Genomic DNA, 27,322 nt, shown 5'->3' on the forward strand with positions numbered 1-27,322 from the left:
TGATGTGCCCCTACTTCTGGAGGAACAAGTAGTGTGGGCTGTTGTGCCTCTCCTTGTGTCTCTCCTTGTGCCTCTCCATGCGCCTCTACATGCGCCTCTCCATGCGCCTCTCCTTGCACCTCTCCTTGTTGCACCTGTGGTTGTCATTGCGGCTGTGGTTGAACACTCGTCAGATGAGTGACACCCTGCGTTGATTGGATGCTACTTTGCGATGAGTCAACGCCAACCTCACTGGTCGATGGTGAAAGAGCAATTAAAGTGGCTGCGTCTGCGGCACTCATGGGCTTTGGCCTAACTTGGCATGGTGGCACTGAGACCAATGAAGCGGAGGTGCTGCTCCCAGCTTGGTCCCAGGCGGACACCGCAGCTGCAGGCTTAGTTTTTTTCCCCAAAAAAAATGTGTTGGTTGGCACACCAGTCTCCTTGGTAAGTGGCGCCACTTGCTTTTTCTGCTCCTTCTTACTGGCACGGCACTGGCAACTTTCTTGGTAGAGGAGCTACAGCCACCTTTCTTTGGGCCAATCTTCTTCAGATGTCAGAAAGAACAGCAGGACGCAGTTGCACGAGCTGCAAAGTTGTCTGTGGCCACCACACGCGATGTCACATGAAGTTGTGCACACACTGCAGCAGGACTTTTTCATGGTACTATAACAAGTGATAATGATGAGGATGATTCCTGGTTCTCTGTCTTTGTGCACCTAAAAGCAAAGAAAGTCGTGCTTCAATTAATATTATGCAACTAGGCATTTATTATTACTAACACAACACACCCGAAAACAGAAGGACCCAAAATAAAAGTTGCAATTCTAATCAAAAATGGATGTTTAAATTAATAGAAAAGAGACCACACAGAGAGAGTTGTTTCATGCACCCATTCATAACCCTAGGCCTACTCGCCCGCAAGCTTGCCGGCCTATGGCAAAAACTGCCTGGACTCAATATGCCCCCCCCTCCACCACATGGCCAGGCCCTGGACCAGGCCCCAACAACACCCACAAAATTGAAATACAGTCAAAAATCACCCCAATCCAATGGCATCCATTCCCTAAATGATGTTTAAATTCAAGAGACCCCACAGAAAGACATGGCCCATGCACCACTGAGTACCCCTGGGCATAATGGATGAAAGCAAGGCAGACTGGGTGCAGGCCTATGGCACAAAGCAAACTGCCTAGCTTCAAAATGGCCCCTAAACCCCCACCTCCTGGACAAGGCCCTAACAACATCCACAAAATCGAAATACACACAAAAATCACCCCAATCCAATGCCAACCACGTCCTAAATGATGTTTAAAGAGACCCCACAGAAAGACTTGGCCCATGCACCACTGACTACCCCTGGGCCTACTGGCTAGTGTGGCTTTAACACGCACACCAAAAAATGAAAAAAAAATCCACATAGATATAACAGTGAGCTATTCAATTCTATGCCATCCATGGCGTCAATGATATTTAAGTTCAACAAAACTCACAGAAACAGTTGTATCATGCATCCATGACTAACCCTGGGCCTACTGGATACCGTGGCTACCCACAATATATTTTTTTTAAAGTTGTGAAAAATGTTATAAATTGTAGTTGCAGCAACTGCAATGCCCCAAACAAACAACACCAACTTACTTGTAAAATTTCAACTCCAAAAGTGATCCAAACAAAAAGTCCTCAAGTACAAATATCCAGCAGCAGCCACAAAGAGTAATCCTTCCAGCTCCAGATCCAAATGAAAAGTGACCAGAACATGGAAAAAGCACTGGGGGGAGCCTGCTGGACAGGAACAGGAAGTTTGAGACTCTGGAGCACTTCTTTCCTCCCAACCCCCCAGAAATGCACTACTTGCACAAAAAAAGTGCAGCCAAATGTCAATCTGAGGAGTTATTCTGATCCAAATCATCATTTTCAGAAGGTTTATGCTGCCAGCGATAGATTTCTTGTGCAGAATTGCAATTTTTGCGATTTCGGGAAAGCGAGCTGTTCAAATCTCCAGCCAGATGTCAGCTGCGCATCGCATTCGCTATTGTTTACTCTTGGGATACGTGTTTGCGGGCCCTTATGACATATTCGCGTTCTGAAAGTCTCGCATTGCAAGATGGCGGGACTCAATGATGGACTCGTGGTCGAATAGTCTTGCGCGATCACGCAATGACGTACTTGCAATCGAAAAGTCTTGCGCGATCACGCAGCAAGATCGAAAATGGTGCAGCGCACGCAAACAGGGAGGAAAACCACTCGGCGAACTCAGAATCACGGTAAGTCAACGCTGCATGCGCGAGATTGTATTTTTGAAGGACGACCAAGCAAAAAAAATCCATCAACTCGCGAATTGCAAAGTCTTTGACAATTTTGCGCTATTCGCGGAGCGCGAAATTGACAAAAATGTGCACATTCCGCTAGCGGAACGGATTTTCAGCCCATGCTTAACAACCATATGTATCAGTTATTGAATTACTGTCATTCTCACTGTTATATGCAAGTTGGGAATGAGGAACAGATGTCATCCTAAGGGAGTTTTATGGATATGGGGTATGAGAGGAAAGTGAAAGGTGCATGTTTTTAATTCTAAACAGTGCAAAGTAGTGTTTTCTTGGGAAAAGGATACAAATTACGATCACAGCACTCGGGACCACTGGTGATCCCCTTTAGTGGCTCCACAATTGTGGGTAATGCTCACTGTAGTTCCCAGCTGGGAATTGTATTCCTATACAGTGTAGTTATGTGTATTCCCATTGAAAGTGAATAATATTTAAAGAAAAACAAATAATTAAAATTAAAAAATTAAATGATTACATCATTTATGAGGACAGTTTGCTACAGCTATTTTGGATAAGAGGAAATTATTGACCTATGTGTGTGGTCAAATATTTGTCACGAATAAGTCCTGGGAACCTTACTGTCTAATTTCAGAATTCATCTGGATTCAAGGATCCTGAGACTTTTTTCACGATTAACTCCCCTTGTACGTTTAGGTATGCTATCTAGTGCCATCACTGCACTTGCTTCTCTGGACTTTGCCCTGTGGAAAAGGTTGGCTGGAAGTAGGGGACAAATACAGTTTATTCCCCTGCAATTGTGCTTGAGGTTTCCGCCTGTGCCTCATACAAACACCCAATACTCACGTGAGAGGCACAGCCATCTGTGACAGTTGCTGGGTTTGCCGATATGCTGCATGATGGGACAGGTAGTTTTAACATTGAACTGCCTGTTGAGCTGAGGGGTAATGAGGCTCAGGTGAGCGCCCTGCCACTGTGGAGGGAGGTGCATTTAATAACTTTGTCAATGAAACCTTTTGTGAACTGCGGCATTTGAGGAAGGCTTACCGCCGAAACATGGCATGCCCAAATCATGAATTAATTGAATTTGAAGCCCCGCTGTGTCCCTTGATCTGCTCAGATGGGAGGAGATGGTGTTTTATATTCGTAGCGTGATGCCTGTGACACGTAAAAAGGACCCTTCCATGCAGCGGTCGTGGAGAACACTGGCAACAAGTGGACTGTTTCCTCCGAGGTATCATAATGTACTGACCCGCCGCCCATCCACGGGAGCCAGAAAATCTGCTGTCAGCTGGTGGTCCATGACTGCATAGAGAGCCGCAATCACTGCACTTGCGTTTCCGGACTTTTCCCTGTGGAAAAGGTTGGGTGGAAGTAGGGGACAAAGACAGTTTATTCCCCTGCAATTTGGATCGAGGTTTCCGCCTGTACCTCCTACAACCACCCAATACTCATGTGAAAGGCACAGCCATCTGTGACATTTGCTGGGTTTGCTGATATGCTGCATGATGGGACAGGTAGTTTTAACATTGAACTGCCTGTTGGTCTGCAGGGTAACGAGGGTCAGGTGGGCGCCCTGCCATTGTGGAGGGAGGAGCATTTAAGAACTTTGTCAATGAAACTTTTTGTGAACTGCGCTATTTGAGGAAGGCTTACCGCCGAAACGCATCATGACCAAATAAAGAATAAATTGAATTTGAAGCCTGCAGTGTTGCTTGATCTGCTTAGATGGAAGGAGATGGTGTTATATATATATATATATATATATATATATATATATATATATATATATATATATATATATATATATATATATATATATATATATATATATATATATATACACAAGGCTTCTCCGGATCAGGAAAAGATCGAGTCACACCGACCAGGTACTGTCAATAATTTTTTATTTTTCGGGCAAAAAGACGCGTTTCGTGCACACAGGCTCTTGGTAGGTATATATATATTACCTACTGGCGGTCGCCAGTAGGTAATTATAGTTAGGGCCTAATGTGGAGTGTAGTAAAACTCACTCGCACTTAAAGAGAATACTTAAGTGTAAACCCAAGAATATTCAGGATATAAAAGAGGCCAGATCTATGTACTATAGAGCGATAAAAAACCGCAAGAAGGAATTAAAGTAGGAGGCTTGGGAGGCCTTACACCAAGCATGCCAGTTAAAAGACAGTACAGGATTTTGTAAAGCGGTTAATGCCCCATTTTTATAGACAGGAAAACAGACAGCATCGAAGTGGCCATAGACGAGGGAACGTGGGTAAACTATTTTACAGAATTGTACAAAGAAGATGCATCATTAGCGAGTTCAAACTATGAAACCCCGGGGAGATGGGGAACAGTGCTCATGGATTATTTCCAATAGCAATTGCCTTTTCACTCTCTGAATTAGAACTTGCAATAGCAGAGAGCACTGCTGAAAAAGCGGCTGGGCCGGATGGGGTTCCAGTAGACATATATAAACATGATGTTACGATGTGGGCGCCCCTCTTGACAAATGTTCTAAATACCTATAATGAAACTGGGTTCCCCACGACATGGCAAGAGGCCATCGTGGTTCCAATATTTAAGAAGGGAGAACAAAATGATCCAAAATGCTATAGACCGATCTCATTGCTGGACACCCTGATGAAGGTGGCAAGTAGGATTATTGTAAATAGATTACACATATGGGCAGAAGATGCAGGCATACTTTCAAAATTTCAATACGGTTTTAAAAAAGGACTGGGCATGGTCGAACAAGGGCTGAATTTAGCAATCAAAAAAGAATTCCTTTCTGTGTAATACAATTTAAAGCATTAATGTAATTTGTAAACAATGACACCTATTTAAATCAATTATATCCCCAACTCATCATACATTGCATTTAAACCAAATCATAACATTAGATGTATCCAAATAATTTTTATTAAAAAAAGGTTCATCAGTATACTTAATATAAACACTTTATCACAAGTAAAAATAAAATTATCTGGTTCTTTTCAGAACAACAACATACATATATTCATTAGATACAATACATGATTCTCAATACATAATAAAAAGTAACCAATTAAAAACAGTTTGTCGACGCGTTTCGGTGCTTCGATGTTTGGAAAACCTTCCTCAGGACTATATTAAAAACATCTTCTTTCTAAAAATAGACACATAACATCTATTAGTATACAATGTATGGGGATTTTATGTTTTTACTCATGAGGTGTCAAGGACAAAGATCTTAAATTAATCTTACATTTATTGCAATTTTTATTTTGCGGTACCAGTTTTGATCCGGGAGTTGAGGTAATAATGGATACTGCCCTTCAACTCAGCTGTATCTATTTTTAGAAAGAAGATGTTTTTAATTTGATGTATATGTTTCTAAAAAACACTATTAGAAATAGAATACCAATGAATTGATTTAATATAGTGTAATTATTTATAACCATTTCGCCTTGGATTTTAGTGTTTACATGTTTTTAAATGGTTTTAGTTGCTTGTGCTTCCGCCCTTTTTTCTTCTTATATATTGAACATTAGAACATCAAATAATGAACTAATTCTGCTCGAATATTGTGCTTTAATACACTGCTTTTCTGCATTTTTGCTTTCTAATGATCCCTCGCTTTTTAATGGTTATGTAACTTACGTTTTAAATGTATGTTTACTTGTGCTTTTGTGATTTTCTTTTAATCGAAATCGAATAAAGCTATTTTGAATTGAATTGAGTAGTTAGGGCCTACTTTCCATAGGAAATCAGCAACATTCTATTTGGAATAACTTTGGCGCCAGTTGATGAATCTTTGCGAAATTTTCAAAACTGGTGGGGCGCTCCGGTCTGCTCCGATCCTGAACGTCTCAGGGTGATTCATCAAGCGGGGGCCGGGAAGAAAGGGGGGTCCCAAAACATGCAATTTTCCTTAGGAACCTTTAATGGCAGCTACAGCACGAACTGCTTAACAGAATTACACCAAATTTAGCAGAAAGGTAGACCTTGGTTGAGAGTCGTGCCTTTTTGTTAAATGGTGTAAATCTGTTCAGTAGCTTTTTTTTAGATATTAAAGGAAAAAATACATATATATCTGGCTGGAGCCTAACTACACATAACAAACAATCCACATTTGTAAAGTGCACAATCACCCGCAAGGGTCTCTAGGAGCTGGGGGTCGTTGGGAAGATTAAGCAAGCTATTGCCCAGAGTCACATGGTGCTGGGCTAATCTGCCCCCGGTTCCGGGGATCGAACCGTCATCCCCAGATTCCGGAGTCAGTCGCCCTAGCCATGGCGCTACACCTCTTCATCTCATCGTGAGATCTGATTGTCTGTCAGCACTTCATCCAAGAAGTGTTGGCAGCCATCTTGGGATCAATATACATGATAGCACCTCATTAAAAAGCACTGCAGTTACTAGAAGGTTTTAAGACTTGATTTACATTATAAATAATTTGTTGATGGTACCATACTCATTTTAGGAATTGTGGTGTGTTCTAAGGTGATTTTACCATGTGAAAAAGCGTTCTGCTGGGATATCATGAATCATGTTTGAGAGAAAACTATTTTCTCATGCTTTTCCCACAGAGGTTTGGAAGATGATCTATAAGCTAAACTGAGAGCATATTTTCCGTAAATTCACATTATCTTTCTCAGTCATGTGAGAATGAATTCTGGCATTCTCAGTAAAACATGAACATCCAACAAGGGCAGAGACTGTCAGTGGATTCCTTTGTGTTCTACTGTAGCTTCCCAGAGTGTTCTAAAGGACAACTAGAGCGCTAACAGTCCTACTTATGACAAGCGTATGGCACACCTGAAGCCATCTTGATTGGTAACTTTTAAACATTTAATTTAAAAAGGAACAACATGAGGGGGTTCATTTTGCAGTAGAAAGTATGATTAGTGCTGCAGAAAGAAAATAATGAGGGTACATTTTGAGTGACTTCTCAAATCCTCTTCTATTTCATCAAAAAATTCTGACATGTAGACTGAAACATGCACTTTCAATACCAGCTGCAGACTTCCCCAGTGAGCAGGAGCTTTACTACAGTGATCTAATAAGCAACTAGAGTGCTAACATTCAGAATTTATGGCAAATGTGTGACACATCTGAATGCCTTCTTGATGGAATCAACATAAAAAACTGAAAGTATTTCCTACTGAACAGGCTGTAGTAAATGAGGAAATTAGGAAGCTTCATAACAAATAAGTTTCCCAAGAAGGCCACCAGAGACAAAAGAACCCAAATGTAGCACAAATATCACCCAGATGTAGCCCAAGTATAGCCCAATGACAGAATGTCCCAGTGTGTTCTAATGAACAACTAGAGCACTAACAGTCTTACTTATGACAAATGTATGGCACTCCTGAAGCCATCTTGATGGAATAAAGTGGTAACACTTAAAACATTTAATTTGCATAGGAACACAGTGAGGGGATTCATTTTGCCATAGAAATTATGATTAGTTCTGCAGAAAGAAAAATTAGGGCACACTTTGACTTCTCAAATCCTCTTCTATTTCATTAAAAAATTCTGACAGGCAGACTGAAACATGCACTTTGAATACCAGCAGCATACATCCCTGGTGAGCAGTAGCTTTACTACTGTGATCTAATGAGCGTCTAGAGTGCTAACATTCAGAATTTATGGCAAATGTGCGACACATCTGAATGCCTTCTTCATGGAACCAAAGTAAACAAGCATTGAAAAGGCAATAGGTCTCGCCCTCGTTGAAGTTAAAGCAATTATGTTTGTAATTAGGTGGCTTTTTAGCTTTGCTTTTATTAGTGTTTTTCAAACTTTCATGTTCATAATATGCATATATGTATATGTATGCATGCATTTATGTTTGTATTTATATCGATATGTAGATTATATATATGTTTATATATGTATGTATATGTATATATTCACTGAAAAAAACATAGGTTTTAGGGGTGTTATAGTTAGTTGGACATTTCACTCGTACAAAACCATTGAAAGAATGCATTTAAGTCATACAGGCAATTTTTAAGGAATATTTTTAGTTTGTGAAAATACAAATTACTGGTAAGTTCACTTAGAATTGCTTTTCAGGGTCAATGCTGGGCTAAAACATGCAGCACTGGCTTCTCTCAACAGATGAGTAAATCGGAATTACAGGGCTGATTTTAGAGGAATATTTGTACGTTTAAAAAATCGACACTTGGAAACTTTTCTGCTGTAAACCGCACAATGGATTCCTATGGAAGGAAATACAAGTTACTGGTAAGTACGCTTAGAATTACTTTTCAGGGTCAGTGCTGGGCGAAAAGATGCAGTACTGAGTAATCTCCGGATAACAGGTGAGTAAATCGGAATTTGTAATACAACTGATTTTAGAGGAATATTTGTACAATGGTGAAGGAAGGGGGCGGGGCCTGCAGTGACATGTGTGCAAACACACCCTGCGGCGCGTTTTAAGATGGGGAATTAGTTCCTCTTCAATGCTGCGGTCCCCTGGGGGCCAACTAGCTCACCAGATACCTCCAGTATGTGCCAGAGAGCTGCGTTGCAAAGAGGTATTCAGAGGCCACGCCCCTTTTTACAACACTCTGCAACACAGCTCTGTGGCGCTTACTGGAGGTACCTGGTGGGCTAGTTGACTCCTAGGGGACCTCCGGATTGAAGAGGAATTAATTTACCAACTTAAAACACGCCACAGGGTGTGTTCAGCATACCATTTGCACCAGAAAACATAGCTGTGTCCCACAATCCACACTCAAAGCATCTTGAAGAGAAGTCTGGATGCACTGAAACTTGTGTGTAGTTGAAGTATGTTTAAGAACATTATATACCCATAATTAGGGTGAATTCTTCTGTCTTTGAAAAGCATGTTTCTTGTTGGTTAGTAAAAAATGTTTGAAAGGTACATTAGATAGGATAAGCTCATATTTTGGAAAATCAAGCACACTTGCTGTTTGTATTTGCAACATTGTGTGCTGAACTTCTGACCTGTGAGTTCAGTTGAGTGTTCCATAAACTGTTGTTATGGAAACAGGCATTAAGGAGAATTAGTTTGCAGAGGAAATGCAAATCTACTTAACTATTTTATACCATTATTCTCAGTTATGTACTAGAATGTGTCTCTGAGGAATAAATTGAGGAGGGCAGGGAAATTAGGTTGGCATCTGTCTTGTCTGATTTTCGTCCAGTTATTGACTACGAAGAATGAAATGAGGATTTGATGCCATACTTCAGTCAGTAAACACAAAAAAGAAGTATTTTTAGCACACCTCCTGATATATCCTTAGGAATCCCAAACCAAGAGATATTCTCTGGAGTCTATTTCTTGCAGCACATATGTTTCAGTATCAAACTCGTAATCTATATTTGAATGAGGGACAAGAGAGCTTAGAGTGCACCTCTTCCTCAATAGTTTTGTTTTATTTTCTGTTCTGTGGTCTAAACAACTCTTCCCCTCTTCACAAAGAACATCACCAACAAGTAACAACTTGAGCTACTTCCCCTATGTTACCCAGCTCAAGGTAAATGGAAGTCAAATAAACATGTGTAAGAAAACCTAATCACACCTCCTGATCTTTTCTCTTGTGATGGTCTATTGTGTCATAATTTTTCCCTGACTACCAAATTAAATCCAAAAAAGGAAAAGGACACAGACTTTCCATACCAACCACTAGCTACATACCTAAGATCCTATCTCACTAGCAGAAGGAGTTTCCTGATTCCCTGTATCCCCTGCCAGTTACTACAGTTAACCAAATTTCAGCAGCAGGAGAGGACCACCATGTAGACACACTATACTTTTCCTCACACAGACCACAATTGTCGCTGATTAGCAAATGGACTACCAGCTGACAGAAATCATCATCTGACCACCAAAATGTGATAGAATACACAAAATCCAAAACATCGGACAACCGAGTGGCTCATCTTGAAATGCAGAAGGAACAACACTGATAACCCAAGAACGCTAGAAACAAGTGTTAGGCATAATTTGGAATTCCCTGAAGAGATCACAATTCCTTGAACCAAAGATTAGCTCCCACCACATAGCAAAAACAAGCAACCCCCTGACCTGTTTTCCTCATTAATTACAATAATCTACACACTGCAACCACACATAGGACATTGAGGAAACAGTTAACTAATTGCACCCTACAGTAAATGGAGTGTGAGTGTTGAACTGCCTTTCATGATGAAGGTCGCTAAGTTTAGGAGGAATCTGACATCAACTTTGAAGTCAGTTGTGATTAGTAGGATGAGTCTTCAGAGTTTTTATGAACAAGCAGTGCTGCGGCAGGGTATTTTGGGGTGACAGAGGTGAGTGTTTGATGTCAGGGGATAATAATTAAGACAGTAACATGATCTGACCAACCCAGTGATATTTGGAAGAAAGCATGGCAATAAAGACTACATTGATAAAGTTGACCTTGGTCTGGGACAGTTCAAAACAATGTTTGACCTTCATGTTGTCAAGAATGTCAAATAGTACTTCTTTCCTGCTAGCTTACTGTAGTAATATGTAATATAGATGACAAATGCCTTCCTGATGGAGTCTGTGGCTTCCCTGATGAAGGTTTAGCTGGGAAAAGGTTGTCAGATCAGATGAAAGGTGGTGGTCTGGGGGGTAGATTGGCTCGTGAGCATAGAGCGTGCATGCCTAGGACGGTTTAAATGTTCCATAAAGAGGGCTAAGGATTTGTCTGAGCCAAGGCCCCCAAAATCCATATGATGGTTCTATTTTAGAGTGTGATATGCAGACAGGTACACATTTTGAGGTAACATTTAAAAACAATAATAGAACTAAACAAGAATGTTGAAGCAATGGATAGAATACAACGGCCTTGATTATAGGGGCATAGCACCATTTTCATTGTCATCACAGTTCCAGTATTCGTATAACTATAACAATGATAGGCGAGAAGTTAAAGAGTGCATGTGTTACCTCATTGTCCATTCGTCTCAGCTGGTTCTGTGAAAGAGACATGGATTCACCTAATGCATCAAGAAGTGCTGTCATGCACAGAGGTGGATCTGATCCTTGGTGTACTGGTAATGAAACACCTAAAGAAAATATAGAACAAGAAAAATACATGCTGTGGTAAGGATGGATTTCAAGGAAACTTGATTCACTATGCAAATCCTTTATTTTTGTAATGCCAAAGCTACTGTTCTTGGATCCAAGAAACATTTGTTACACTGCAACAGCAAGGGAAAGTACCACATTATGTCATAATTGTACTGTATAGCCCCAAACGGATGTGACAACACCCAAATGGAGTGGTATGCATCCCTATCCCCTCATTTTCCAGGCATTCAAGTCCAAGAGAAACTCTGAAATTCTTGAAGTAATGCAAGGGAGGCAGGCCTGTGAATGAAATTACATCTCTTCAGATAAAAACACCTATCGAAAACAGATGTTATCAACACAACATAAGATTTTCACCTAATGAATAGTATTTTCTTCCTGGAATATTTATCCTTCAAAGATTTCCACAGCATCACTTAACACATTTGGATAAACAGTCCTCAAAGAGCAAAAAGAATGTATGCTGCCCATAGATAAGCTAGGCTGCAAATATGAACTTAGGTAATAACATTTCAAAATGGTTGAAGAGAAGCCTAAGTTGCTGCCTTAAAGATTGCTTCTGTAGGCACACTTCTCAGAAAAGATATTGTAGCAACTCTCCCACTAGTATAAAGTCAAATTTTGCCCTCGGGATGGGATTTATTGATTTCCTTTTAATACTTTTCACATAGATGGCTAACTAGAGAGATCCATTGGTTTATTAATGTTAATGTCTTTAGATCAGACTCCAAAGGCAATAAACAGATGGTTGTGCATATGGTGATCAACAGTCCTTGACCTATAATGACGAAGAGCCCTGTTTGATCAAGAATACATACTCTTGCTTCCACCTTACATGTTTTAGACCATGGGAAAAACTGGCAGTGGCAAATATCGGTTTAAATGAAAATATGTACTACCGTTAAGTGAGGAGGAAGAGCTACGCTTGCAAACAAGATGGCTGCTAAGGCTCCCGGCTCCGTCGACCTCCGTCCCCCGCCAGATGATCCTGATGAAAATCCTGATTTAGCGCCCGACCTCAAGGTGTACGAATCTATGTATGCTCCGATGGTGCTATCCCGGAAACTTAATTCGCTGATTTGACGAAGTTATGTCGAGTTGAAGTTTGAGGCCTAGTTCAGCTGGAGAGCCGGGGTCTCGAGTTTTGGTCTGGCCGGGCTGCAGTTGAACAACATCGGACGCCAGCCGCGACTAGGGTCCGGTCTTCAGCGGTGGAAGTATTGTAAGCCCAATTTCGACGGCAATCACTTTGGAGTGTTCAACTTTGGTGAGAGGAGTGCAGCTGCAATACTGAGGCTGTGGGCGGAGGTCCTCGTCCCGTGGACCCGGTTTGGCCCCCACCGGGGCTCGGTGGCCGGGGTCTCCGCCTGCGGCAGCGGGGTACTGTTTGCAGCCGTAGGAAGTGTGCTGCCACCCTCTAAAGCCGTCCGCACTGCCATTGCCCGCTTCCCCCGGAGAGCCCGGGGTCTCTGGAGGGTACGTAAATGTTCGTATCTGTGACTGGAGTGATGAACCGGACGGAGCGTGAGCCGTCACTTGCAACAGTAATGGCAGCCATCAGGGAGTTTCAAGCTCGTATGGATGCCCTGATGTGTGGAATGATTGCGGGCTTAATGGATAAAGGATTTGCGGGACCGGACCATGCTTTGCTACATGACCTGCGCCCGGCAACGACACCCGAGACCGCCATGTTGTTTCCCAATGAGGGCCCTGCGCGACAAGAGTGTTTGGAGCCCTTGGACAGTGTATCGGAAGATTGTGACCCTAATGCTTTGAACGTTCTGCAATGTGCATCGTCTCTATTGCGGGTTCGAGACTTGATTGACGTTTCTTTCCTTGAGTTTCCTGTCGCTGACTGTATTGGTGCCTTCTCTTCATCCTGTTCCCCCATGGCTGCAGTGTGGCTGTGGAGGAAGCAACATCGTGACTGCCTTCCGTTGAGGGAGAGTTTCGCTGCCGTTAGCGTGGTTCAGGATCCTAGGTTTTGGATTTGTCTTGGACACTCATTTTTTGAACTCTCTTGGCATGCGGCTGCATTTGTCGACTCAGTGGTTCTACCAGGAGGGGTTCCTATGAAGGTGCGGAAGGGTCAGGGCTGAGACGTATGGCCTAGGCTTAGTATTAGGGTCCTCCTGGAAGTGGGATTTATACTGTTGGGCACACGAGAGGCCGGGTGGTGTTTTCAAGTGCTCCCCTGATCTGTTTTTTTGTACCATTGGTTAGACTACTGCTTTATTCCAGGGGTCACTGTTTCTGGCGGGGGGAAGAGGACCGGGAGCCTGTTTGGAACTATCCTCCTTCACTCTTTCTCTTTTCTTCTTTTAGAACTTAGTTAGCTGGGGCGACAGGCACACTGCTGGTTGGGGTTAGGCGAAAGCCATATGCAGGGGTGCAGGGTGGGGGGATGGGTTTATTATTTTGTCTGTGTTCCTCTTTTACGATTTCTCTGTCTTTTTATTTTCTTTTGGTCTCTTCTATATGCATAACGTGGGCGAATTATCCTGAATGTATTTCTTCCAGTATCTGGTAACCGTACTTCCTTTTCTATCCTGGTGTTAATGGGTGGGCGGGGTCTGTGTGCAGACGGCTGCGTTGGGTTATAGTTCGCTTTGTCGTATATCCTGTTTTGTGTTTACTAGCGCAGGCGTCTCGGTCATTCCCTTTAAATTGATCTGTGACTATTCACTATAACCTTTGTCTTATTCTGCAACGTGCTGTAAGTTCAATACAATGTTTATCCTGATTTGCTGCCGGACCTCAGGGTTGTCGGCTGAAGAGCTGGGTCGTTAGATATTGCATTGGATCTTATTCTTGTGTTGCGGCAGGCCCATGCAGTTGTTGGCCTGTGCTTGTAATTTTATTGAACTGTACAATAAAGGTTTTAATTAAAAAAAATTTTTTTTTTAAAATACCGTTAAGTGAGTACGGAGAAGGTGAAAGTTTCAATGTATTGCCACCAGAACAAATGTTTTAATGATCAAATACTTTAAATGAAATATCTAAATCAATAATATATTTAAATATATACACACACACACACACACACACACACCCATGCACACACGCGCGCCATAGTGTAGTCATAGTTCGGTCGTACTTTCTATAGGGAGAGTATGCCCTATTCCAGCTTTTTTGAGGTTTTATTAGTAGCTTAAATAACAAACATTTGCAATGCAATAGGTCTCGCATTATTAAAGTTTGAGCTATTAGCATTGCTAAAATAATGCAACACCAATAGCTCAAACTTCAGTAACGTGAAATGCTTTTGAGACTGTTGCCTTGTCTTGCAGAGAGAGTGAGGGAGAGAGAAGAAGCATGAGAGGGAGGGGGAGAGAGAGAGAGAGAGAGGAAGCATGAAAGGGAGGGGGGAGAGAAAGGAAGAGGGATAAAGGGCAAAAGAGAGGGAAAGGAAGAGAAGCCCGGGGTCCAGCACCAAGTGAGTCACTGAGATTAGCGCCCTCCCCCTGACTACTGCCTTCTCCTAGCTGCTGCTTTTAGCAGATGCACTCTGAGGGGGTGTACCCCACAGAACGAGAACTTCCCTGGGTACCTCATACTCAGAGCATTTGCGCTGGGTAACTAGCACTTGTGTGGGGGTGTGTGCAGTGCACTAGTGGTGTGTAAACGCCATATGGAAGGTGCCTATGAGTAATGGGCGAACATGAAGATATTACGCCCAAGAGCACAAGTTTGGTCACTCCAGTAGCACCTGAAATCCAGTCACTTAATTGTGGTTCGCGGACGTAACGGTTTATAGCAACACACCCGGCTCTATAGTTTCGTTTTTCCTCAGTGCCGGCTGATTACAGAAAATTACACACATCACCATGTTTGCGAAAATCGGGAATGGGATATATTGTGACAACAAGTTTTTTTATATTCACTTTCATTGTCTCAGTGGCACGTCTTTTACTGTAAACCAGCCGAGTAAACCTACACGGTTACTCACTCAACACGCATACGAGCTACATATACACACACACATACCGTCACACACGAACCAACCTATATCAGACAAGCACATTTAGCCACACACTCACATAATGACATAGTGACTGTCACTTAGACACCGTAGATCCGTACTGAGACTTGCGCACACACTCACAGTCACACATGCACGCACACTGCCTCACCTGCTATGTACTCATTCTAATCACCCCCCCAAAGAAAACACATACATGTGCAGGGGGTACACATGCCTGCCACCCCCTCCCCACGCCCAGGTCGACATGGACTGCCACATGGAGCTCAAAGTTTCATGTGGTGAGCGACAGTAATTACATAATTATCCGGAAATGGAGAGTCCCTTGTGTGCGCTGTGACTAAGCATGGGCGGAAAATCCGTTTCGCTCGCGGATTTTGCGGATTTTCGGTAAATTCGCAATCCGTGAGATTCGCGAATCTCCCGCAAAATCCGCAAATCCGCGAGCAGCGGATTTTGCTCGCACTGTTCGCGTGAGTTCGCGGCTTCCCAGTACAACTTCGCGCCCCGCGAATAAGTGCAAAATTGCAGAAATACGATCTTAGCAAAACTGAAACTACTTACCAGGTTCAAAAGTTCAGGCTCATCATTAGTAGCCATTTCCTGTAGTGCTTCCTGAGGGGCCCCTCCAGAGTTCAGTTGCCAGTTGCAACTATTATGTGACCCTGCTCTGAACCTCAGAATAGTTACACATATGCCACAAAGGTCCTGAATTACAGCTAAGGGAGACAAGCAGGAGCCAGGCTGGAAGTTCAAATCCATTAATCAGCCCCTAATTCATTATTGTCAGTTGGGGCAGGGCAGGTGTTGTAACTAATTTTGCAACAATGAAAGCACTTAGCAAGTGCAAAAGATCACTAATCAGGAAGCACTAAGGAAGCAGGTGCCAGCTAAAAAAATATTCTGTGACACATTAATCAGCCCCAAATTAATTCAGGTCACTTGAGGCAGGGAAGGTGTGCTTGCGTTGCCACAATAATGTACACTGACTGGACAACCAGAGGGTGCTGTGATGAAACAGAGGGTGGCATGGGTGGGCCAGAGGGTGGCATGAGTAGTCAGAGAGTGGCAGTGGTGACAGAGAGTGGCAGTGATGAAGAAGAGTGTCCCAAACAGGCTGGACACGTAGAAACAACAAGTTCGCGAAACTTGCGACCCGACAGGTAAGTTCGCAATTTGCGACATTGTACAAAACCCTCGCGAACTGGCAGAAACCCGCGCAAACACAAAAAAAAATCCGCAAATTCGCGAGAATTCGCGGATTTTGCGGATTGCGAGTTCGCAAATCCGCAAAATTCGCGAACGCGAGATTCGCAAAATTCGCCCATGCTTAGCTGTGACGCGCAGAGGGTCTGCAGCCCAAGTCACCTTCTCACAGTGCTGGTAATGGAAGAAACACACAGAGCCAGGCCGTTCTATCACTCGCCCTCTCATTACTAGTGCGCACTCTGCAGACGGCCCAAGCCCAGGGATTAGCAAGGGGCTTTCCTTAATAAAGTCTTGGAACAGGGCTTCTGCGTGTATTATTTCTGCATCTGTGATACAGGTGGAAAACTCCACGGAATAACGACTGAAAGCTTTTATTTTATGCTCTCACCCTTACCCCCAAAGCTTATTGTAGATGTCACTTTAACTTTAAGCCCATCAGGAGCTCTGCAGCCTCGAAAGAAATAAACGTTAAACTGCACTGCAGTCCAGGGGCTGAATGAGCAGCACCGAAAATGCAACGATGAAACTGCACAACATTACAGCCAAAATAAACCGGTCAATTATAAATCATGTCTGCTCTAGGCTTTACTGAGAATCTGGCCCTTTGCGAGTGCTATTTTTGCATTTGGGATTCATCATCCCAAATGCAAAAATCGCAATTATAGAAATTGCTAAATTGCGATGAATCGCATTTAAGGAATCTCAATTTGAGATTCCTTAAATGCAATTCATGAACCATTTAAAAATTGCGAATTCGCAATCTATTTACTGCGAAGTCTGACTATGTGGGAAATAGCGAAAACTTCGAAAAATGCACTTTAGTGCATTCTTCTACATTGTATGTTACACACACACATGTCCTTTGGACATGTGTGTGCGCAACACCAGTGTACATTCCCTTTTATGGGGTGCAACAGGGTGTCCTTTGGACACCTTGGCACCCTTGAAACTGCGGCACATTTGCGATAAGCTAATTGCTAATCGCAAATAAGGAATGACACCCCATTCATTCCTATGGGCCTTTGGAATGAAGGGGAAAGCCATTCCCTATTTGCGATTAGCAATTAGCTAATCGCAAATAAGGAAGCAGTAGAAATCGCTAAAAATAATGCGATTTCTACATGAATCCCGTTTTGCGAGTCTTTAATAGCGATTCCTTAATAATCACTATTAAGGACTCGCAAAACATGACAATCATGAATCTGGGGGTATATCTTTATTATTTATTAAAAGTTGCGCAAAAACAGGTGCAATATAGATGCACTGTGTATGCAGGCGATAATTAATTTGCCAGTTTTTCATAACTTATCCGAGCCAGATGACAATCAAAGAGGAAAATTGTGCATGCAAGGTAACGGTAATTTAGCAGCGGATGGTACTCGGGTGGGCCTGTCTTTGGCATAGCAGTGTACAATTGACAGGATGCGGCCTAACTGCCAGTGCTGCCGACTCTGGAGCTGAGGAACTAGGTTCGAGCCTCGTGTTGGCTCAACATCATGTGATTCTGGGAAAATCAATTTATTTCCCATGCCTACCAAAAATAAGTGTGTCCTTGAGTAACTAAAGCAAGTGGTGCTCCTGTAAAGCGCTACGATACCTGTGGGTCGAGTTTGCACTATATCAATCTGCAGGCAAAAAACAAAAATACAGCTCAGCGCTCTCAAACAACCTATGGTAAGGTGAGCTCCGTCTTGTTAATGCAGTCATAAAGTATTTATTTTGCAATCTACTTTGGAATTCACGGCAAACTTGCTAATGGAGGTGCCTGTGTTTTTGTGTACAATTTTCACATCTTCGTTCATACTGTTTGAAAATGCCGGTAACATGAAAAACATCGTTTGTGGAATCCCCAAATGTCAAGGAAGAGTATTTTAGTTAAATATCCATAACGGCGGGCGCCGTGCTTAAATGAAGCGCGACGCCTGTCTGCATTAGTGATTAAAAAAAACACACCCGAAAGGGGGTGCCGTGCACAAACAAAGCGCAGCGCCCACAAACATGAAAGTCTGTGCCGTGCTCAAAGCGCAGCGCACGTCCACATAAAAGTGATTAAAAACAAGTGGCGCACGTCACGCCTATGTGGGCACAATCATAGCTCCTCCCACGGCCTATTGGTGTCGATTACGCGCTTGGTGCGCGTAATAGACACCAATAGGCCATGGAAGGAGCTATGCGCGTGCTTCTGGCCAAATGCGTGCAGTCTTTTACAAGAAGACGCACGCAAAGCCAATGGGGGAGCTGAAAAGGAAACGCACATGCACGAGCGTGTGCGATTCCTAGGTCAGCTCACAATCCCCATTTTTTGATTACTATTGCTCACGCGACTTGCGTGAGTACTGCTACGCAGTGCACCGCAGGTCGTAAGACCTAAAAACAACACAGTGACATCTTGCAATATCAACTGTACAGAACATTGCACCATAATATGGCAATGATTCATAAGTATGCGGTACATTGAAAAAAATGACAGCATCAGAAACTTATAAACAGTACTCAATGGGAGATCCTACGTCTCCCAACAGCCGGCTGCAAACTTAAGAGCCATTACCATTGGTTGGTGTCGATGTCGCCATGGTGCTCTTCACTTGCAGCAGTAGATAAGGCTTAAGGGGGGTCCATCTGTGCCTAAGTTGGGATGTCAGAGGCAAGAGATCAGCATGCAGTTCCAGCTTTTCATTGCAGCAGATGAGATCTGATAGCTACTGTTTTAATTTGGGAGTCCAGTCTCTTCCCCAGCAGCACGCTACCTGCCTCTTAGCTAATAAAAGTCAGAGCACAAGGAATTTCCTATGCAGTGTCTCAATGTTTTTTACCCATCCAAGTAGCACAGTGACCGCATCCATTTGTATCTCACATAATACCACGATAGACACAGCCAACATCACCTCAGTCTAGAATTGTTGGATCACTTGGCATTGCCAAGCCAGATGCAAAGCCCAGCATTTAGGGCTCCACATCTGGCGCCGTTAAAATACACCCTCAGTGTATATATTCAAAATGAATAATACTGAGTCTACTATTCGAAGAGGCCAGCTCCATATGAAATTCTATTCTTCATCTGAGAGGCTTTGACCCATCTCCTCCTCCAACCCTACTCATTCCCGATTCATCTGAGGAGGCACCTCTTCATGAGTGGTAAACACTATATAGCTTAGAAATCAGATGTGCACTAGAGGTGGCCTCCAGCAAGGTCGATAGCATGTGAAGTAGAGCTGGCTCCGCCTAGAACTCCAGAAGCAACCCACTACCACTGCTGTGGAATCTGTAATAAGTGATATTTCCAGCAGCATGCAGGGCTGATCCCCTTGTACTCCTCTGGTGTAAGGAAATGCCCTTCTCTATAGATGTCCCTCAATGTCACTATGCCTTTGTTGTGCAGCTGTGTTACTGTGGTGAGTTTGTGATTGAGTTGGAGTAGGGATTGATGCATCAGGGGAAGGGCAGGAGAATAGATACATCCAGGTCCTGTCCTCACACAGCCTGTCCCAGGCTCCGATTGTGCATTCAGCAGTAGACACATCTCATGTGTGGTGGAAGGGCGGGCTCACAATAAGAGAGGGCAATTGTGTGGGACCATGCTATCTTTGTCAACGCTAAGTGTGGCAGGTGGGGTGTTGCTTTATGCCACTAAAAATCAAAATGCACTTGGGCACTCCGATAGTATTACTCAAAATTGGGGACTTCAAACCGCACACCGTGGAAGGGAAGAGCAAGATTTTCCTAGCTAATTCAAGGTTGCCGGCCTGCCCAAGTCAATCTCCCCAATTGAATTTTTTAAGAGTGCAAAAAAAGACCTCATTCAGAAGCAGTGGAAAATTGATAAACAAATATAAAAGTTCTGGGAGAATCACCATTTTAATAAGACTGATAAGTCCAGCTAAGGACAGAGGGCGAGTGATCCAGCGGTTTATTTGGTCGGGTGTGTTAATAATGGGTGCACCATAGTTTTCCCCTATAAAGACTTCCCCTCCTCTGTGAATCCATATGCCCAAGTATCTGAGGATGCTCATGCACCACTCCAGGGGAAACTCTAGTGGGAAGCATACTAAACTATTTGTGAGGGGGAAAATCTGTGATTTATTGCAGTTAATGAACACCCCGGACATGTTCCCAAAAAGGAGATGCTCCCTCATAATCACATCATGACAGCGATATGGGTCACTGATATACAGGGTCATATCATCTGCTTATTGAGCTGATGAAGTTGGGGCAACTAGTGCATCTCAGCGCAAATTCAGAGTAGTTTTGTCTGAGTTTAGCAGCTAGGGGTTTCATAGCTAGTGTAAAAAGGAGGGGAAGAGTGGGCATACCTGCCGCATACCACAGGAGACCACAAATGGTTCCGTAAGGGTGCCTTTGATGCGTACTTTGGGTATGGGGATTGTATAGAGCATTTAGAGCTGTATAGAGTCTATATATTGCCTCAGCAACCCCTTATGAGCCAGGATATCAAATAGATACTCCCAATTCAGAGAGTCACATGCCTTAGAGGCATCTAAAAATACAGCAGCAGTATTCAGGTCTGGGTTCACATCCTGCAGGGTGGCGAATGGTGCGCAAGTTCTGCGTAGTTGAGCGCCCAGTTGATCTCTTTGCAATCAATGTGGTCCAAATTTTGACATCATAATTTAAAAGGGAGAGTTTCCAATATGAATTGCACCTCTGGGCTGGTTTATCAGGTTTCAACAGCACTATTATCACAGTTTCACAAACAGTAGATGGCAGACGTTGTGCTGTTGTGCCTCTTCCAAGACTCCTTAAAGATGTGGGGCCAGCTCCTTAGCATATCTTTTAGTCAGCATATCTTTTATAAAATTCAGTTGGGAGTCCAACTGAGCCAGGAGCTTTGCCCATGGGAAATCCCCCAGTATCTTCATTACCTCACTGAGTGTGAAGGATTTTTCTAGAAAAAAACAGTGGGAATCCCCAAGCCAGACCAATGCAGTATCCTCCAAATATGATTGGATGGACAGGTCTGACTGTTGCCTGGCAACAAAATACAGTGCTTGAAAGTACGTGGTAAAAACACTAGATTCTGGTCAGCCGCAATATAGAGCTGGCCCTGTGCATTTTCAACCTCCATCACTGTGTTTGTAGCCTGCTGTTTCTTTAGCATAGACAGAATTGCCCTGCCAGGCTGGCTCCCTCCCCATATGACCTAGTTACTGCGTATTTATCCATTTATTTGCACTTTTTCACCACTACCTCATAGTATTCTGCAATCTTATCCTTAATTTTCACTAATATCTGAAGACTAGCCCCCTGTGCCAATGCGTGTTCCAGCATTCTAATGTCAGTCTCAATTCATGAAAGGTGAGATCTAAGAGAGCTTAACACCCCATTACATTTAGCCAAATAGTGACCACATATAGTAACCTTAAACATCTCCCACACAGTGTAAATAGAGATGACTGTGACAATAATAGTTCCAAAATAATTATTTATGTCTGCTCAGATTTCCTCCACAGTAGAGTTTCCGGGTGAAGCCTCCAGAGAGAGACCCGTCTGGGTTGACATTAGCACAGGTGTAAGACCTGACAGTGTACGGGCCAAGTGCTCAACCTCCCCGACACAGGGTCCCGCATCTCTAGATATCAACTAATAGTCAAGGGGATGCCAGCTGCCATGTACATGTTAATAGTGTGTACCCTCTGTTGTGTCCAAATGTCTGGTCCACCAGCTAATCAAAAAAACATGGGTTGTCTACATTGGGTCTATGGCAGTTAACCAGTTAGCCTAATATAAGCAAACAGCCCCCACAAGATTCCATAACGCACCTGATGCCAGACTTAATGAGAATCACTACTCCTCACATTTAGGAGGAGTAGGGGGAGGTAAAGCAATGTGAAGCCCAGCGTCTGGCCAATAGCCTATATCAGTGGTGCCCAAACTTGTTTGCCCTGTGGCTCTCTTGACCTAATCAGCAGTTGGCCGTGGCTCTCACCATTTTTTTACCACGACCCTTTAAGAGACTCCCCCCACACCCACAGCCTCCCTCTGGATCCAACTTAAAACACTGGTTAAACCCCTCCATTCATACGAAAAGGCCTCTGGTGTTCGTGGTAACCCCAGCCCCCGTGCTTTATAATGTGCTGCCTCTATCACCATGTCACAGAACAATATTGAATGTGTACATCAGCTTCCCTGACCAACACAACGCTCGACCATAGGTGCCAAGGTTTCAGATTTCTATGTGTGACATGTTCATAATTTCAGTTTAATTAGGAGTGACATTTTAGTGACTATGAGTGACACTTTCTCTCGCACAATATCAAGGAATGAAGACTAGGGAAATAGGCATAGGACCGAGTAAATAACACTTAACACAAACAAGTACAGCGCATTGTGAACAAAACTGTAATATTTAAAAAATATACTCCATTCTAACACTAATAAGCTGCGCGCAAACCAGGGCGGACCTCTCTGGGTTAATGGTTTATTAGTCTTATGTCACAAATAGCAGTCATATTTATCCAGACAGCGGCACAGATCACACCATGACCCACAGACTATCACAGAGGCTCTGCTGACTTTTTAAATTTTTTTATTTATTTGCGGTATTTGTAGAGCGCGACACTCATCCCTAGGGATATCAAGGCGCTATGATGACGCTGCAGGGGCAGAAAGTAATTTGACAACAGCGGCACCACACACAGTCAGTCACAGTGTGACCCAGTGACCCCACCGTCCCAAAATGAGCTGGTGGGCTATCACAACACATATCCACCAGGCGCGAAACACCCATTGTACTCCAAGGGCTTCAGCCCCCTCCCCGCCCCCACCTCACCCCACCCGCTCCTCTTATCTGTGTGTGTCAGCCCGGGCTGAAACAGCTTCCCGGGGACACACACAGCCGCACCCGAGCACTTCACAGGTCTTTAAAAGACCATTTCCATGTTAATGAGGCATTGCTGCTGTTTCACCCCTTCAAAGAGCCCCTGCAGCTCCATTTTGCCTGTTGCTTAAAGATTCAGCCCCCCACCCCGAAATTTTGCTCTAGTTGAGCCTCTGATACCCACTCCCTCCCTGCCCATTACTGGCTAGCATGCAATTTACCTCATTGTGCCCGCGGCGCCCCTGGCACCTCATTACGGCGCACCGGGGTGCCGCAGCGCACAGTTTAAGAACCACTGGCCTATATGTATGTTGTATAAAATGGGTCTCTTGTAGCAGGGCCACACTAATTTGGTGCCTGTCTTAGTATGCGAAAACCTGCCTCATTTTCCGCTGATTATTGAGACCTCCCACATTCCAAGTGATACATCTCATCATTCGTGCATGTGCTGTCATGCCTGCTGGCATCATTTCCCAGCTGAGAGTGGCCTCAACCTGATGCAATGTGACTTACTACCCTTCAACTTCAGTCGCTGTTGTCTAGTGTTTATGTGGTGCAGCAGCTGAATAACTAAAACCCATTCCCAAAATAATCCAAACTCCTCCCCCACCCACGCTGATGGCCCGGTCCCACCAGGAAATGCATTTCTCCCCACTAACATCTGCCTGTGATAGAATATAGTGAGTAATTACCCCTCCAACCAGAAAATAACAAAATAGTGGGATTAACCTCTGGGGTGCACTCAGTTAGCTGCCGGTCTAGCCCTCAACTTGGGGTTAAGGGTGTAAGAGGTGGAGATATGTACATGCAGGCCATAGTCAATCATGCCGGGATACAGCCAGCCATCCTCCCATGTATAGCACCCATACATACTTTTGTGTTACACTGTGGTCCCCCAAGCTGGTAGGGACCATGCAGGCAACTCTGCAAACCCCACTAAAGGGCAAAATATTAATCTGAGTCCTCGTGACGGGATGGGAGTGTGGTCTGTTGCAGGGGAGACTCTGTGACGCTCCTTCTCAGCTAGATTTTTCATAAAGTCCTCTGCTTGTTTCAGAATCTTAAAGACATGTTGTTTGCCTTGATGGGTAGTCTAGAGGTGCACCTTCATTTAACATGGCATTTGGTATTTGGGGTTGTATGACTTTTTGCTTCACTGAGGGATATTTTCACTGAGCATCTTGCAAGGCACACGTGAAATCTGGGAGAATTAAATTTAGTTGCCCTCGAACTTGAGGTCACATTTCTCTTGTGCTAGCCGATAAACTGCGCTATGATAGGCTGGGCTGAGCCTCGAGGCAGGGGCTCTGTCATAAGGGATCTGTATGAAATTTCAACTACAAGTAATCTGTAGAAAACTTCTCCAAATAGTATTTGCAGCATGTGTTCTATGTAAATCCCCATCTTCCCCTTGTTGGGTGATTTGTTGAGTCCCAGTATTTCAATATTATTACGCCTGGAGCAGGCTTCCAAATCTTTATTTTTTGCATCAATGAGGTGGAGGACAGTATTCACATTTTGTATGGTCTCCCTGCTTGAGGTTGCTCAGCCTCGGTCAATCTGTGATCATGGCACTCAAGTCTCCCCGCTATGGTGTCTAAACGTGTGTTTAAGGCAGCAATTTTGGTGTCAATGAAGACTAGGCGGTTCTGCATTGATCTGAGGAGTGCCTTCATATCCTCATTGGGGTCATCAATTATACGTGCGGGCCTCAGAGCACCCATATCACTCCCCTCTGCTTGAGATGTCTTGGGCCCCCTGAGGGAATCAAACTGCAGTTTGGATAGGCTGGCGTTCGCTTTCCCGATTTTCGGCACAACTTGTCACGGGTGAATTGGTACCGCTGGGCCCTCGTAATGATTCCGTGGTGCATGTTGCCCATCGTGCACCATTCCAAGATGGCACTTAGAAAAAAAGAGAAAGTGTGGCCAGATATGTTCACTTTGATTCAGAATATTGCAAAGTTTAGGATGTTGAGGATGATAGGTACATGCTTTTTTTATATTCTGACCCCTCAATGATTTCCCCTGGGAAGCGGTGTTGACTTCCGTACACCATGCACAGTCCTATGACTTTCCAGAGGGAGTGCCAGATAGTCACTGTGCAAAGCACCAGTGCAGACTTCTCCTGAATATGACCCATGAAGTTCTTCCAGGTCTTGCAAAATTTAAGAGTACTTGAACCGCAAAAGTGTTGTCATACATTGATGAAGCGAAGCGTGTACGCCCTGTTCCAGTAGTGAGTTTTAGAACAAATGAGTGAGTTGGAGTGCATGTCCGCTCAGGTTTTCTCCAGGATGGCTTTCTTTACTATGGCAAATATGTGACAAAGGGCGATAGCCATGCGGCATTGTACGCTGCGGCACAATTGTGATAAAAGCCCATTTATGATGCCCGAATGTATAGTGTCGGATGGATGTTGCGAGTAGGTGCGGAATCAGGGGATCCCACAATCCTTGATGGCAGAGGCTGAATGTGCAGTCTCTATGCTCAATTTTTAAAGCCCAGCTACAGTATTTTGGTCATACGTTGATGTGCCCATGTTTATTCACAGGTGCAGGCGTTTCCCTGCCGTGTAACGTCATATGAGGGAAAGGCCCTCCCTGGTGAACTGCTGGTAGGCGTCCAACGGGTAGCCACCCGGTAACTATGATTTTCCTTTAATATGGCACAAGATCTGAGGATTTTCAAAATGTGTGGGACCTAACAGGAACCCTAACATGCTGTCCTTTAAAACGTTTATTACTTGCCATTACTTTTCCTTCTCTTTGTTTCTATCAACCACTGCAGGCCCAGTATCATTGAGGTGGATATGTATCCCCATGCCCTGATGAAATTGCCGCAAAATTGTACGGTAATGAAACATGTTGTCTGTTTCACTTAAATTGGTCTAAACATGCCGTTGTTTTAACTAGGTGTGAACACTAGACAAATATTAAATGCATATGATAGGTGTTCACAACCTATTTTAATGGGGAGTTCAGGTGACACTTACAAATTACTGGGAGAGATGGTTGTTAGCACCCTTATTTTCTACACTTTTCTCATTGTTTACATTTAGTTGAATTAGGTCACTTACCTTTACTTTTTTGTCATGAAAGTGCTGATGATGACAAAGTGAGCACACTGGTGAGCACCTACCAGCAGCTCTGTGGTGGTTGCTTACGTGAGGCACTTTCTGACCCACCTCCCATTTTTTCATATTCTCTCATCCTTTTTATGACTAATGTGCCAGTATCATCCTTAACTTTGTGGGAATATTGGGACATGCCTTTGGTTGATTGTTTTATCCAAATAAACATACACATATGGGGATATGACTGAAATAATATAGGCATAGCCTACCTAGGAGGTATAGTTAATACCCAGTGAACCAAGAATATAAAAGGCTGTTTGTGCATTATTCGGAATTAGGCCCTTTTGTTGAGTAACTGGCTAGGCTCACACCTGCTTAGCTCAAGGATACCCTCCTGGGTGATAGTGCACTCTACAAATCTGCATAACATGACTAACATCATCAGTCCGTCCATACGTAGCAAAAGGGGGAATATGTGGAAAGGTAGACAGTCAAATTCTGTGATTGTTACATTGTCTGATTATGCTCCCTACAGATGCCTATTGTTTATCTACTTGTACATGAACAATTTTACTTGAATATTTACTTTTTAAACTCGTTCTTAATTATAATAGTCTATATGTCCAACGAGGCTGAATTCGTTTCCGTTAAAAAAGGAAAAATACGTTTCATATCCGGTCAAAGGAACGGCGAAAAAATATTCAAAATCATTGGCAAAGTTTATGTTTAGAGATCGTCACGAAAAGTGCTGAAGTGATATTAGAATGTTTTTAACGTTTTTATTCCGTTTTTATGAATTGGATCTTAGATGTAGGTTTTGTAGGATTTTTTATATCCAAAATAAACAATTGATTGATATTTGATGCAGAATATTCTGCCAGTCTTCATCGCAGCTG

The 27,322-nt window shown here is 43.4% G+C and overlaps 1 protein-coding gene across 1 annotated transcript in view; it reads right to left on the minus strand.

Moving 5' to 3' along the window:
* LOC147727391 (coiled-coil domain-containing protein 171-like) overlaps nucleotides 1-27,322 on the minus strand; it is a 1,936,181-nt gene that overhangs the window by 1,339,017 nt on the left and 569,842 nt on the right. Inside the window, exon 8 of the mRNA XM_086963620.1 lies at nucleotides 11,182-11,300. Coding sequence (XP_086819746.1) covers nucleotides 11,182-11,300 — 119 coding nt within the window. The remainder of the gene's footprint in view (nucleotides 1-11,181; nucleotides 11,301-27,322) is intronic.

The sequence above is a fragment of the Lissotriton vulgaris genome, chromosome 3_1 (genome assembly GCF_964263255.1).
Source record: "Lissotriton vulgaris chromosome 3_1, aLisVul1.2, whole genome shotgun sequence".
Classification (NCBI taxonomy): Eukaryota; Metazoa; Chordata; class Amphibia; order Caudata; family Salamandridae; genus Lissotriton; species Lissotriton vulgaris.